A 15,112-nucleotide genomic window follows, 5' to 3' on the forward strand; every position below is an offset into this window, starting at 1 on the left:
TTTTGTTGTCACGTGTGGCCTATTTAATTTACCTTTATTTTTTCCCCCTTTTTTCAAGCTTAGAGAAGCCTGTCTTAGTAAATGTGTTCTATAATTGTGTAAATAGTTTTGATGCATGCTAGTCTAACCCTTAACTTTAGGCGGAAAGCCTAGAGCCGATGGAGACCGGAAAGAGCCCGTACGTCACGGCGAGGGCTGTCACCACCAGGACGGCAACGACGCACCACGATCTCGACACCAAGGCCAAGACCCAGCAGATGGAAGAGAAGACAGTAGCCCATACCCTCACTTCATCGGCCACCAGGCAAGAACAGCGTGTTTTGACGCAGGAAGTCAAAACTATGGTCACTACTGGCGATAAGGTAATTGACAACCCTAATTGACATATCACTAGTAATCATTACCATTGGATGGTTCTCGCATGCGTTTGTATCATATAAATGGTCTCTGATTTTGTTTAATATCATTTGAATTCTGTTACGAATTAATTTTGTCATCTCTGTGACTGATCTTTCATTCAATTTAATGGATCGATCATACGAAAAATGAAACAACTATTTACAGTGTGTTTACTTGCACTGATCTCAGAGCTCTTTTAACACAGGGCAAGTTTTGGCATGGTCGATCCTTAAATATTTTCAATGTTTTGGTTAACATCAGTGAAATAGCAGTCGTGCACGACATTTATTTTGTTCTAATTTTCGTTTTTTATTTTTTTTTTCCATCTCAAATCAACTTCGACCGGTTAACGCACGAATCACGATCCTGAATGAAAACTGAATGGTCTTGAATTTTCAATCCGAACCTAACCTAAACACTTCATAATTGTGATAACTCCATCCATTTCGCCATAACGGCACAATTTTTCCACCACATCGGTGTTTTAAACATTGCATATCCTCGGTGTTTTACATTCTAATGTTTTAAACATGTCACATTCTGGGTGTTTTACATCGTAATACATCAACGTACCTTATTTTCACTAAACTCAAATGATTCCCTAAATATCTTAAACACTTCATTGTAACGGTGAATCACAAACTCTTACAATGCTCCTCTACCCCTGATCCTTCGTTATCCATCCCGAATATCTCCGAACGTGCCCGAATCCTCCCGAATGGAATGCCTAACATCGCGTGGCTTGCAACAGCATCAGATAACCCGACGCGGCTCAGAGAGCTCAATCTCTAGCGGAGACTCCGGCACACCCATTGATTTTGAAGAAGGCGCTGGGGAAGGTCACTACTACACCACCGTAAGTTCTAGCGCATAAGGCTCAAGTTTCCAACGATACAGTGTAGAGCCATATGTAGAGGCTACACCAGTAAGGTACCTTTTTGAAGCATGGTTTTTAGTGCATGTTTTTAGAGTAGCTAGAAATGTGTTCTCTTGTGAGCTTTCAATCAGTTTGTCCATTAGATTGAATTTGCACTGCACTTGATATAATGCGTGTAGTTTTGTCACAGATGATGAAATACAGAAAACAGGTAAGAAGGTACTGCGACGGTATAAAGGTGTTGATAGAATCCTAGTTTCACCTGGAGGGATTTAACTTAATAAAATCGAATTTGATATGGCATAGTCATCAGAACCTATGTTAGTAAAATTCCAACTCAATGTAACACCATTTTTTTTTTTTTTTTTTTTTTTTTTTTGACCCAGGGGAAATCCGTTATGGATCCCACCCGGCCCGGGAGAAGCCGAGTGGGTATGTCCGACTCACACGGACTAAAACCCCTGGGGTGTTCCACCGCTCGCTTTTGGACGGGGTTTCGGGAACGCGGCTGCCAACTTCCGATACCCCGTCAGCGTTGCCTATTGGGACCCATTCTGTGGTGGCTGCTCATGCAGCGTCCTCCGCTGAAGGCGCCTCGGAACACTGGAGGGCCCTCCAGCTCAGAACCTCTTCAGGCGGGTGATGGAACTCCCGAAATCCATCACCGTCAGGTTCCCGTTAAGGCGGCAGCAGTAGCGGCAGCACTCTGGCTGCGAAGGCTCTTCGCCGCCTTCCTATCCTCCTGCGGCGCTGAGGAAGCGAATTGGCGTCGTCCTCGCGCATTCTTTCAGCAGCCTCCTTTCGCGTCATCACTGCGACACTGAAGTTGGCTACTGCCACCCACGCCTCCTCACTGTCAGCCATTTGGTGAATTAGTGCTGGAAGTGAGAGGTCTCCTCCCATAGCCGTGGACAGGACAGCGCGAGGCTCCGCCCAAGCAGGGCACTCTTCGCGCGTGTGCTGGGCCGTGTCCACGGCTCTCCCGTCACAATGATGACACTCTGTGGTTGGCTCCCGTCCTACCCTCTCACACAGGTACCAGCCGAAGCAACCGTGCCCCGTCAGCAGCTGTGTGAGGTGGAAGGAGGGTGTGCCGTGTTTACGTTCGACCCATTTTTTCAGAACGGGCCGAACAGCAGTAACTAGATCCCGGCTAGCACCCGGGATTTCAAGTCGCTCCGTCCATTTATGGTAGAGGACGTCGTGCGCCTCCTCCCTCCATTTTCGGACCTCCTGAGGTCCAGGCCAGTTTTCTTCTGCTCTTGCTCGCATAACCCTCCAGTATACGCTGGATTGGACCTCAGCTTCGAGGTCCCAGGGCGGGCTCCCAGCCAGAAGACAGGCTGCTACGTGTGAAACGGTGCGGTACGCTCTAGCTGCCCTGAGAGCTATGGCCCGCTGCGGCCGCCGTAGTAGGGCCGCGTTTCGGGCTCTCAGGGTATCCGCCCATATCGGAGCCCCGTAAAGCGCCATAGAGCGGACCACACCTATGTAGAGCCGCCTGCATACTCCTCTTGGCCCACCCAGATTCGGGAGGATCCGCCCGAGCGCTCCAGCGGCAGCCATCAGCTTTGGAGCCAATCGCCGAAAGTGTTCTTCGAACTTCCACCTGCCGTCGAGGACGAGTCCCAGGTACTTCATCGTTGACCCGACGGCAATGGAAGTTCCCCCTACAGTGATTTCTGAGCCATGTGGTGGTTTGTTGCGAGGCCCATGAAAGACCAGGACTTCCGATTTGTGTAAAGCCACCTCTAGGCCCAGTGCCCGTATTCTGTGGACCACGTATGCTACCACTGCTGTAGCTACGTGGGCAGCCTCTCTGTGGGTCCTACCGCGAGCCGACACCAGGGTATCGTCAGCGTAGCAGGTGACGCTGACTCCCGGCATAGTGGCCCCGCGTAGGACCCAGTCATAACCTATGTTCCACAGGAGCGGGCCCAGCACTGAGCCCTGTGGAACACCGCACGACATTTGTCTTCGCCCCCAGCCGTTAGCAGTTGGGAATATCACAGAGCGCACGGCAAAGTAATCCGCCACTAGGTTTTGCAGGTATTCGGGCACGCTGTGATACTTTAGAGCCGCCTTTATTGTTTCCCAGGGTAGGGTGTTGAATGCGTTGGAGATGTCGAGCGATACAGACATTACCACCCCACCCCGTGAAACTTCCTCTTGCGCGAAGTCTCTGACCCGCGCGATCGCGTCCAGTGTGGACCGAAGTGGGCGAAATCCGTACTGGCAGTCGCTAAGACCCGGTTGCATACTCCTGGTGAGACGAGTGGCTATTATTCGCTCAAAGAGTTTGCTCATCTCGTCGAGCAACACGATGGGGCGATAGGCCGACGGCTGATCGGGCGGGCGTCCATCCTTTCGGATCAGCACCAATTTTCCCGTTTTCCACCGTTCGGGAAACCGCCCGAGAGTTAAGCACGTAGTGAAGAGGGCTCTGACTTTCTCCTCCCATTCACTGAGTGCTATCCCCAAAACACTTCCTGGTACGCCGTCTGGCCCGGGGGCAGTTTTCTTTGAGTGGAGTTTGAGAATAGCCACCCTGAGTTCCACCTCTGTCACTGGTGGTATTTCTGTCACCACTTCTGGTAGACTTGTAATAGGCGGCATCAATGGTGGAACAAACTCGTCCCTCTGTGGGAATAGAGCTCCTACGACTCGCTCCAAGAGGTCCGGCTTGAGACTACTTGTTAGTGGGGGGGTCCAAGGTCGAAGTTTTTGCCGCACAGTCCGATACGGTCTTCCCCAGGGATCTCTATTTAGTGTCTCGAGCCACTCCTCCCACGCCGCCTCCTTGGCTTGTGCAATAGCCGTCTGCAAGACTGTACGAGCAGCCCTATAATTATCGTACAGGATATTCTCATCGGCCTCGTTTCGAGTACGCCTTCTTCTGTATCTGGTATACTGACGGCGCGCAGCCACGCAAGCGTTCCGCAGTTGTCGGAGTTCTGGTCGCCACCAGTATACCTGTTCCTTCGGTATGAAGGGTTTCGCTCTCGGCATTGCCGCGTCACAAACGCGAGTAAGAGCTGCGCCAAGATTTTCGGCTTCGTGATCTACCTGTTCTGTCACTGGGCCGGCAGGGGCTCCCCACGATTCAACAATTGCTGCCTCCTTTGCAAGTTGCCGGTCTAGATTCCTAGTCACCCATTTCGGACCGTCTCCTGCTCTAGGTTGGGTTTGTCTGTTCGGTGTGGCTGTGGGAGTGGATAGGTCAAACCGGATATACCGGTGATCGGACAGCGACTCCACGTCTGTTTCTACCCTCCAGTTTAGAATAGAGCGAGCAAGGGCATTGGATGCGAATGTGATATCTACGATTGATTCACCCTGCTGCCTCACGCACGTACTTTCCGCACCGGTATTGATGACATTTAGTCCAAGAGATACTGCCCACTCTTCTAGAACGTCCCCCCGAACGTTTGTAATGGGAGAACCCCATGCTGCAGATTTAGCATTAAAATCCCCAGCGACGATGACAGGGGTGGGGTACACCTGACCAACTAGAGCTCCAATTTCAGCAAGCATTGTTTCAAAATAAACCAAGGTTTTATTTGGCGAGGAGTATACGCCGATTATGACTACACCTCCTACTACGGCAAGCACGAAACCACGACCCTTCACAGTATTTTCAAAGGGCGGAGATCCTGCTACAGTGGGGGCTACAATGGCCACTGTTTCATCAAGGTCAGAGACCCAGTCATCTCGATTAGGAACGAAATACGGCTCCGAAACGATAGCCACCCCTATACGCCACTCTGCCATGGTTTGGACCATAAGATCTTGGGCCCTGGCGCAGTGGTTGATATTCGCCTGTAGACACGAAAGCGCCATATTATTGTTCGGTGTCCATTGATTCCTCTGTAGCTAGTTGCTGGGAAGATGGGGCGGCTACCGGGCCAGGTCCTGTCTTCTTTCCTTCCCTTGTGGCAGGACGTGCCTTGCCACTTTGACAACCTTTGGCACCAATACGGTGCCCTGCCGGTTTACTAGTAGCCGTGCATATAACACACTTCGCTTCAGCGGTGCATTCTCGGGCTTTGTGGCCTGCAATACCGCAGTTATAGCACAGGGAGCTGCGATCTACACCTCTATCGCACTTTGCCCCAACGTGGCCTGTTTCCAGGCACTTATAGCAGCGCAACGGCTTTGTTTCTAGCAATACCACTCGCGCAGAGACCCAACCCACTCTGAGCCGGCCGGATTCTAGAATTTTCTTAGCGGCTGCAACTGGGCAGCTGAGCCATAGTGATCCTGAACCGGTTCGCCCTTGTGAGATTGTACCTGATTTTATGGCATCCACTAGACAGCCCCCTTCCAGTGCAACAGATGCCACGACTTCCTCGGCAGTAGCGGAGTCATCAAGTCCTGTGACTCGAAGCTCGGCACATTTCATAGGCCGTCGAACTTGCACTTCAGCACCAATAACTCCGCGGAGTTTTTCGGCGAGCTCGTCCGCTGCTGCCTCGGCGTTCTCGGTTTCCGGAGGCAGCTCTAGCATTCGCGCACCAGTGACTGCTGTTCGAAATCGTAAGGCAGTGATTCCCAGCTCCTCTAGTTTAATGTTTTTCCTCGCCTCGGCCAGGACAGTTTCGTATTTGGTCCCTTTTTCAATTGCCTCCGGTCTTAGCGTTAGTGTAATGGCAGCCGTACGCGGAGGATTAAGTTTCCTTTTTCTCATCGGTTGAAGACTCGACTTTGGAGCGCTGACCTCTTTGGACTCATTCGTTGTTTTATTTGCTTTCTTTTTCTTTGCATTTCTGCCTTGTGAATTTTTCCAATTTTCGCGCGCAGGCTTAGGCGCGGTAGTCGTTGGTGGCTCCTTAGGGGTTTGTCTGGCTGCGGCCGCCTCCTTGGCAGCTAGACTGGCTTTTTTGGGCTTTGCTTTTGCTTTAGCCTTTTGTTTTCCGTCGTCGGGAATGGGAGAGGCAGGTATCACCGTTTCCGTTACTGATAGGGATTGGGAAGTCGTAGTGCTGGGGCCTTGATCCTCCGATGGTGTCCTATCGGCTGCTAATGCAGGTCGGAGCCTGGGCTCCGGTAGCAGACGGCATTCAATGCCGTCCATGCGTGCATTAAGCATTTTGCTGAGCTGATCGTGAGTGGATCTCGAGACCTCTTCTACGAGCCGGCGAATGTCTGGCTCAGCTAATGCAGCAGGTTGGCTTCGAATTTCTTGCACCTGCCTACGAACCTCCGCTAGCTGGCAAGTGAGCCGCGCGTTGGCTGCTTCTAGGCGAGCAACCTCCTCTGTCGCAGTTCGCGTTCTCAGCTCCTCGAAGGCACCCCTAATAGTCGTGATTGAGTCCTTTAGAATTTTTTGGTGCGTGCCTTTTAGATGGCCCGATGTGTCAATCACATGCTTCACAGCATTTAGGGCATCCTGGACCTTCGACTCAATGGCAGTCCCTGTAAGGTCCTCCTGGCAATGGCCAGGCGAACCTGTGGTTTGCGGCCGGCCCCTACCCCTGCCCCGTTTGGGTGTCACCTTCATATATTTGCTGCGCAATGGTGTGCCTTCCTGGCTGCAAGCCCCAAGATCGCTCTCGGAGCCAGAGGTACCGCCATCTTTGCCCTGCTTGCACCAGTGCTTTCCGGTGGGGATACCATCCTTCATAAACACACCCGCCACCTCTTTAATTGTCTCCCCATCGCTTAGGTGACCTGGAGTTCTCTTATTTGTGTCACCCTCTACCGGGATCCTCTTATCTTCCACGGCCTGGTCCCCATTACTATGTTTGCCGCTTCTAGTCGGCTCAGAGGGCCCAACCGTCATGCTCCTCGCATCAAGCTCGACCTCCGCCTCCTTTGCACCGACGCGGGCATCCGTCTCTTTCTCACTGGGGGCTCCAGCCTCCGACCCCCTCCTAGTACTCTTCGGAGTAGGTGCCCGGGCTACAAGCTCGCGATCGCAGCGGGTTAAAAGCACCCGTAAATCTGGGAGCGATCTCCTCCATTTAGCCAAAGCCTCTGCTTTCGCCGAGGGTTCGGCTGCAACTTCCGTGCACGAAATCACCGCCTTTGCACTACGCACATCCGACACTCCACTCTGTGAGAAGGCTGCTGCCATTGACGACCCGGCCGTGGATTCCGTGAGTTGTGGGGTGGGCTTGGGTTCCTCACGCTTCAGCTTCGGGGATTCAGTTTTGTCCCGGGCCACCCTTGCGTAGTGGCCTCGTCCTCTCTTATTTGGTCCAGAGCTAGGCCTCGCTCCGGGGTCGGAAGCGTCATCACTGGATACTTCCGACCTCTTTACCTCGCTCAGCAGCCGCTTCCGTACATTTCCGGGTCGGTTTGAGGCGGGGGTAGGCAGCGACCAGTCGGAATCAGCTGTCTCGGTATCGGCATCCGTCGCCATCGTCAGAGGCGAATAGTAATCCTCTTCACTAGGAAGGTCGCGCGTGTCTACTTTCGCAGGGGAAAAGAACTCCTCCCTACCTGGGGAGAGCGTATCCGGCGCACCACGAGCCCTCCTCCCACAAAACACCCTCGTGAGAATTGGTGTGGGTGACCGCACGAACTCCTGCGGTGCCACGGGTGCCTCTTTCTCTCCGTCCTCGATATCAGGGACGGTGTGGCGTATAAAACGCCCCCATTGGTCCCGAATTGGGCGAAACTCCATGATTGGGGGGTTTGAAGAGGGTGCCGCCTTCGCACCTTCCTCGTCCCCTCCTCCGCGTAATCTAAGTACTAATCCGCCTGCATCGTTGTCCAGTAAGCATTTGCCATGGTCGTCGTATGTATCTGTCCTTGAGCGGTGTGCCCCCCCAGAATACGGTGGGCGGCATGTCACCACAGCGCGGGCACTTGCCCGTTCTGTGGTGACACAGAGGATTGGAACCTCCTGGGGTAGTTTTTCCCATTTCTGGCCACTCATGATTTGCTATTTTTTTAGGGGGTATGCCCCCCCTTCTGACGTTCGTGACTGGGCTCCCCCCAGCCACGCATCCCATCGGCACGCCAGTCACACCTTGGGATTGGGGATTTTTTATAGTGGTTAACTCCACGTGACCTTCCTCTCAGTGAGGCAGGTCCCCGGTCCGCTCAGTGCGGGTTACGGGTTGCCCGACGGTGGCCGAAGCCACAACGCCGCACCGGGCGGTCTGCGCCAACCCACGGCAGCTCGTTTCCGAGCACCGACTCCGTCCCAGTGGGACCTGGCGTCTCACACTGTGCCCTCTGCTGGTTTCAGAGGGACACGCGGAGCCGCACATCGGGACCCCTCTCCTCAGGCCTGTCCGGTTTGGGAGGCCCTGTCCGGCATAGCCCTGAGGATCATTGGAGCACACAAACACGGCATTAAAGCCAGCGCAGGAGAAAACTCGACTGCCATTGCCGACTGTGACTGGTAGTTTGCAGAGGGAGAATAGCAAACGCGCAACTGAGCGGCTATCCTCCCCCTCCCAGGGTGCACCACAAGGAGGTCTACCAGCCCTGCACCCCAACTCAATGTAACACCATAATAGATAAGAATTAACCTAGTTTAAGTGTAAAAGTAAATGAAAGCATAAGATTTGGAAAGCATACTGCCTCAAGTGATTGAGGATGACGATTACAATATGTCCTTATGATTCAGGAACCCGGATCGTATAGGACGACCACCACCACAAGCGTAATGGGCAACGCTCCGTTCGGCAGCATGGTTCACGGGGCCACCACAAGGGTAAGATATTAATAGTATTATCTGCCTAGCGTTGTTCCTACCCGACCATGACGAAAAAACGCCTAGAACACAATATATAATATATATGTATAATATTAAGGTGTTAGATAATAAAATAAGAGCACAACGTTTGCTTGCCTGTCCACGGCTTAGCTCAGGGACTCGGTAAATGCTATCTGGAACTAGAAAGGTATCTTTTGTCACGGGTAAAAAAGTCCTAAAGTTAAATCTTAAAATAAAGTCGGTTATGTCAGCGCTAATGTTTTTACTTGCAGACAACCACAAGCGAAGGGGAACCGGAAGAGACGACAATCAACGAGGACGGTGAGATCGTGTCCTCGCAGACTATCAGCTCGAAAACGCGCACGGTCGAGACCATCACCGTAAGTCCCTTACTACTAGTAAAACTAGCTGCAGATGGTGAGATCGTGTCCTCGCAGACCATCAGCTCAAAAACGCGCACGGTCGAGACCATCACCGTAAGTCCCTTAGTACTAGTAAAACTAGCTGCAGATGGTGAGATCGTGTCCTCGCAGACCATCAGCTCAAAAACGCGCACGGTCGAGACCATCACCGTAAGTCCCTTACTACTAGTAAAACTAGCTGCAGATGGTGAGATCGTGTCCTCGCAGACCATCAGCTCGAAAACGCGCACGGTCGAGACCATTACTGTACTTATAAATCTATTTATATTTACGGGTGCCTTCACTTTACACGTAAGCAGTAGCCACTTAGCCAGCTTATTTAAACACTAGCTTGCTTAACAACTAAGCACCTCTTCAGTTTTGCGACGCTCCTAATGCGGACGCAAATGGCGGTCACCAAACCAGATAGTACTGTTACTTTTTTGCCAATCAAAATTATAGGACATGTTATTAAGTGAGAACACGGTAAACTTGTTAATGAGTGTTCAGTTTTTATACATGGTGTTTGCATATCTGTTAATTAGATTGTTATGCTTACTCGTAGGTTCAGATTGAGTGTTAATAATGATTTTTTTTGTTTACAGTACAAGACAGAGCGAAACGGTGTGGTAGAGACGCGAGTGGAACAGAAAATCACCATCCAGTCCGACGGAGACCCGATAGACCATGACCGAGCGCTCGCCGAAGCTATACAGGTATAGATACATGAGCTTCTCTACATATCGACGATTCACAATTACCGACATCTTACACGACATCCGCCGGCAACGGCATAGACATTTCATACCTAACTCTCGTACTACCTAACTGGTATTAGAATTAAGGACTCCGAGGTTCCGTATCTTAAAAAAAAGGAACCCTTAGAGGATCACTCGTGTGTTTGTCCAATGTCCGTCTGTATGTCTCGGCTAGTTAGCTCAGAAACTATTATTTGAAATTTGGTAATAGCTTGTGTGCTAGTGGCGACAACGCACTTCGTGGAAAAAATGTGCGCTATCATGGCATGCCATCTGCATATTATTTAACAGCTGTCAACTGTTAGCCGTTAGAGCTAATAAGAGATAAGACTAAAGATGCAAACACCAACTTACCATTCGTTTTTGTTTCGCAGGAGGCAACAGCGATGAACCCAGACATGACAGTCGAGAAGATAGAAATCCAACAACAGAGCACACAGCCGTAACACGACACCGAGTCGCCAACACGCACCGTCAGCGCGTAAACCGCTCCACTAGTCGACCATACAAACCACAAAAAACATGCTGGTTGCTGTACAATCCTAAGTTTAAAAACTATTTGTTAGATTTCAAAAAACTCAAGTAGGATGCATAATCTTATTTAAAAAAAAAACTTGTTAGACTTAATTCTTGTCGAACCTCTTATGAGGTAGAAAAGGACGACATTCAAAGCGTTTAAGGTTAAATTTTACCTCGTTTTAAATGTATGTGTTTAGTCCAAATTAGTTTTTCTTTTACAAAGAACAAACATATTTTACTTGAAATAACTCCTAAGGAACCTTTTTATTCTCTAGTATGGTTGACTAGTGAAAAGCGGTTTAAATAAAATAAGGACGACTAGTGCAATGCAATCAAAATGGCGGAACTTCACAAAATGGCCGCCACGTTTCTTAAACTTGTATGTAGGTAAACTCTACATATGATAGTTGTAAGCGACAACACTGCGAATATTAATATAAGTTACGCTATACTATTATTAATTAATTATGAAAGTTAATTAATCTTTTATTGGATGTTGTGACGTCGAAACGCACCTTTTCGATTTATTTTATCTTGCAATTTTATTTGTATAAATAAATGTAAGTTTGGCAATGATATATTCAAGCATTTTTATAAGGCTGGGATAGGTTCAAAGCATTTCATACAACCAGTTATATCAGAAGGCCTACCGCGAACAATTTCTTTGCCTCTCTATCGCTCGAATATGTAAGAGTGAAAGAGATGCAGATAACGAAATTTCGATTTTCGCGGTATGTTCTCAGGCTTTATAGATATAAATGTTGCCATAGTAAAAAAAGTGTTCGTATATTAAAAATATAATAATGTTTTCAATATGGGATAGCTTTAAAACAATGTCACACGAGGTAAACCACCGTTTTTTAGATTATAAAAAATGATATTTTCTCTTTCTTGATTAAAACACTACAATGTAATGCGGGACTAATAATAAATAGTTTAAAGCCCGACTTTCGTTACTTCAACAATAAAAAATACAAAAATAAAATGCCAACCCTAAAAATATAAAGTACTTGTAATATTTAAAAACTCTGAGGGTTTAACAAAACGGCAAACCAAGAAGGACGCAAAATCGGGCACTTCAAAAATTATATGTTAAATTAAATATATAATATATGACGTGTTGCTACAACTTCTAATATATTTCACTACTTAGGTGCTACTACTTAGTCGATAGGATCAGAGGACGGACACGTTCAGTCGAAGCGAGTGCAATTAGGGACTCTAGTGCCTTTACGATAACACTCATTATCGCATAACTTTAAAACGTAACATTGGGTAGCCAATATGCTGCGTTGAAATCGTTCGACCAATCAGCGATTTCGATTTTAAACCAATCGGAGAGCTGCAAACTCGGCGATTCCTTAGGGTTGTCAACAAGCCCGGTGTAATATTTTCATTGGAAAATATTAAAGCATGCGTTTCGACTGATCGTTTTCGACCGACTCCGTAACTTGTGTTTGCGTCTCGTGATTGTTTACGAAATAATGCGAAATTGATTTCAATAATGACGATAAATAGTGGTCAATGTTTAGGATTAATGTTAGGGCCAGTTGAGCATTTTTTTTCTATGCATGCACAATAAAAATGATAACCGTGGAAGGGTCCGCGGCGGAACAAAAATGAACCTCATTACAATGTACATAAGGTACAATTTTAATGGACCCATTATAAAGCAGCTATATAGCTTGAAGCTCATCGATGTCGTGTACCGTAACTCCATTTTATAAACGTTATATAACTCATATAAGTCATAATTCCGGACATTCCAGTATACCTGATATATCACAAGTTATAGTAGCTTTACGCTAGAACATGACAGTTTCTTTTTTATAATTTTAATCACAAACTCTGCGGGTAAATTTGAAATGTTTCAAAAATTTCTGTCAAAACTGCCGTTCGAAATTATACCTTATAAAAGGTGAATAGGATTGATTTCTAAACGACAGTTAAGTGGAATATGGTCTTGCGAAAATGATAAATAAGTATATTCAAGTTTGCATTTTATTACATGCTAAAGCCCAGTTATCTTTGATATATTTTAAATGTGTATGTGACAAAATACCCGCAGAGTAATCACAATTCATAAATACTAGCAGTAGTTTTATTTCTGAATTGCAAAAAGTGTTGGTTGATTTTTTATGAAGTGGCAACCCTATATTCGTAAATTAAAGTTGAACTACTGTTTTTATTTGTTTATTGTGGCATCAGTTAAGTCAATGATACTGATATTGTACAATTATTATTAATATATTTCTTACACGCTAGACGTAATGTTTTGTATTAGTATAAGTTTATATTATGAAGTTGACGCTGATTTTAAATCAGATTTAAGTGTAATATTTTTTCTGTACTTTTTTTATCAATTTGACATATGGATCTGCAAGATGTCACAATGCGATACCACACTATTTAGATTTCATCTTAAAATATATCTCTTCCATTTTATATTATAACAATCTTCATAAATCCATCCTCTATACAGTGTGGAAAAAATGAATGGGCCCTGGAAGGAAAGTGCCTTAAAACCTTTAGTTAGCTCATTTTACTCCGGGAATCGAATCGACTAAAAATTCGAAAAACTAAAAATCCGCTATTTTATTCCACTAGTCGATAGAGTTAATATAAATACCTGAATATTAACTGAAAACCGCCGTGTCGCCGAAATAATGTTTAGCTTGTAAGTTTTTTTTTTTAATGTATGTATGTTATTTTGTAAGATATGTATCTATGGGCCTTAGTTGCCTGATAATAAATGATATTTAATTTAATTAATGTTAAAATTCCGTTAAAAATATCCATAAAATCGAAAATTTTGTACAAAAGAATATTTTTAGACAAGCTAATTGTAAAAAAAAACCTTTGAATGCAGTTTTGTTTCTTTAAAAAAATAAAAGAATGTTTCCTTTAAGTAAACTGAGCTAACTTAAGGTTTGAAGGTACTTTCCCTACAGGACCCATATTTTTTCCACCCAGTATATGTATAAATATTAAAAAAAAACTTATAGAAGGTAGAATCCATTGTGACATGTTGAAAATTATTGACAAAATACGGTCTTTAGGAAAAAATATCATACAAAAAATATCTGTAACTTTTTGAATAAATAAATACCTTATGTGCTCTATTTTAGAGTTGAAAACAGAGTGACAGATATTCTAAAGGTTATACATGTGATGTTTTCCCCTAAATTCCGCCTTTGACTTGTGTTGTCGTATATTTATTGAAGATGTTTATTTTTCTAAGAGTCCCATCTCCGTATTATTTTGTATTTAACGAGAAGTTATGGAATAAATTACAATATAGATGCTTTGTTTTAAAACTCGCATTTCATTTCGTCACATCAGAGCACAGGTATTTAATTTTTTAGATTTTACCTCGTTTTAAATGTATCTATTTTAGTCCAAATTTGTTTTTCTTTTACAAAGAACAAACAAATTTTACTTGAAATAACTCCTAAGGAACCTTTTTATTCTCTAGTATGGTTGACTAGTGAAAAGCGGTTTAAATAAAATAAGGACGACTAGTGCAATGCAATCAAAATGGCGGAACTTCACAAAATGGCCGCCACGTTTCTTAAACTTGTATGTAGGTAAACTCTACATACGATAGTTGTAAGCGACAACACTGCGAATATTAATATAAGTTACGCTATACTATTATTAATTAATTATGAAAGTTAATTAATCTTTTATTGGATGTTGTGACGTCAAAACGCACCTTTTCGATTTATTTTATCTTGCAATTTTATTTGTATAAATAAATGTAAGTTTGGCAATGATATATTCAAGCATTTTTATAAGGCTGGCATAGGTTCAAAGCATTTCATACAACCAGTTATATCAGAAGGTCTACCGCGAACAATTTATTTGCCTCTCTATTGCGCGAATACGCAAGAGTGAAAGAGATGCAAATAACGAAATTTCGATTTATTCGAAGTTATGGAATAAATTACAATATAGATGCTTTGTTTTAAAACTCGCATTTCATTTCGTCACATCAGAGCACAGGTATTTAATATTTTAGATTTTTTAGTAATATAGTTAAATATAAGCAAAGAGGATATAATAGAATAGAGCGATACTGTCATAGTAAATTTTGTAACCACAGTAAATTCACTGCCATCTATCGACACACTTTGAAACTAAAAATGAAGATTTATAAAAATACGATAAAATGTATTTAAATATGGATAAATGATTTTTTTTATTTGCATTAATTATTTTTATGATTTTGACCCATGTTCTTTCACTGATATGCGTTAAAATTGTTAAGTAACAAACGAAACCGACCTTTATATAAGTAAAGATAGATATAACTCCGTAATAGATGGATACAGTCAAAGATAAATATAACTCCGTAATAGATTGATACAGTCTAAGGAAAAAACGTGCCTCGAAAATCACGAAAAATTGATTCTCGATCAGATGGCGCCACTAGTTGATATAAGTGAAGAAAAAGTGGTAACTCCATGCATCAGTTTTCGCGCTT

General features: G+C 45.3%; 1 protein-coding gene across 5 annotated transcripts in view; it reads left to right on the forward strand.

The window, feature by feature from the left end:
• Nucleotides 1–13,943, forward strand: part of LOC134750944 (protein 4.1 homolog) — a 117,893-nt gene extending 103,950 nt beyond the window's left edge. For 3 of the 5 annotated variants that reach the window (XM_063686205.1, XM_063686201.1, XM_063686202.1), the window contains 6 exons: nt 141–362; nt 1,151–1,255; nt 8,859–8,945; nt 9,221–9,328; nt 9,955–10,065; nt 10,482–13,943. In XM_063686205.1, the coding sequence (XP_063542275.1) occupies nt 141–362; nt 1,151–1,255; nt 8,859–8,945; nt 9,221–9,328; nt 9,955–10,065; nt 10,482–10,553 (705 nt within the window). In that variant the 3' untranslated portion in view covers nt 10,554–13,943. The remainder of the gene's footprint in view (nt 1–140; nt 363–1,150; nt 1,256–8,858; nt 8,946–9,220; nt 9,329–9,954; nt 10,066–10,481) is intronic. The other 2 variants (XM_063686203.1, XM_063686204.1) reach the window with 2 other exon arrangements.
• Nucleotides 13,944–15,112: the final 1,169 nt, after the last annotated feature.

Source organism: Cydia strobilella, chromosome 21 (assembly GCF_947568885.1).
Source record: "Cydia strobilella chromosome 21, ilCydStro3.1, whole genome shotgun sequence".
In the NCBI taxonomy this organism is placed as follows: domain Eukaryota; kingdom Metazoa; phylum Arthropoda; class Insecta; order Lepidoptera; family Tortricidae; genus Cydia; species Cydia strobilella.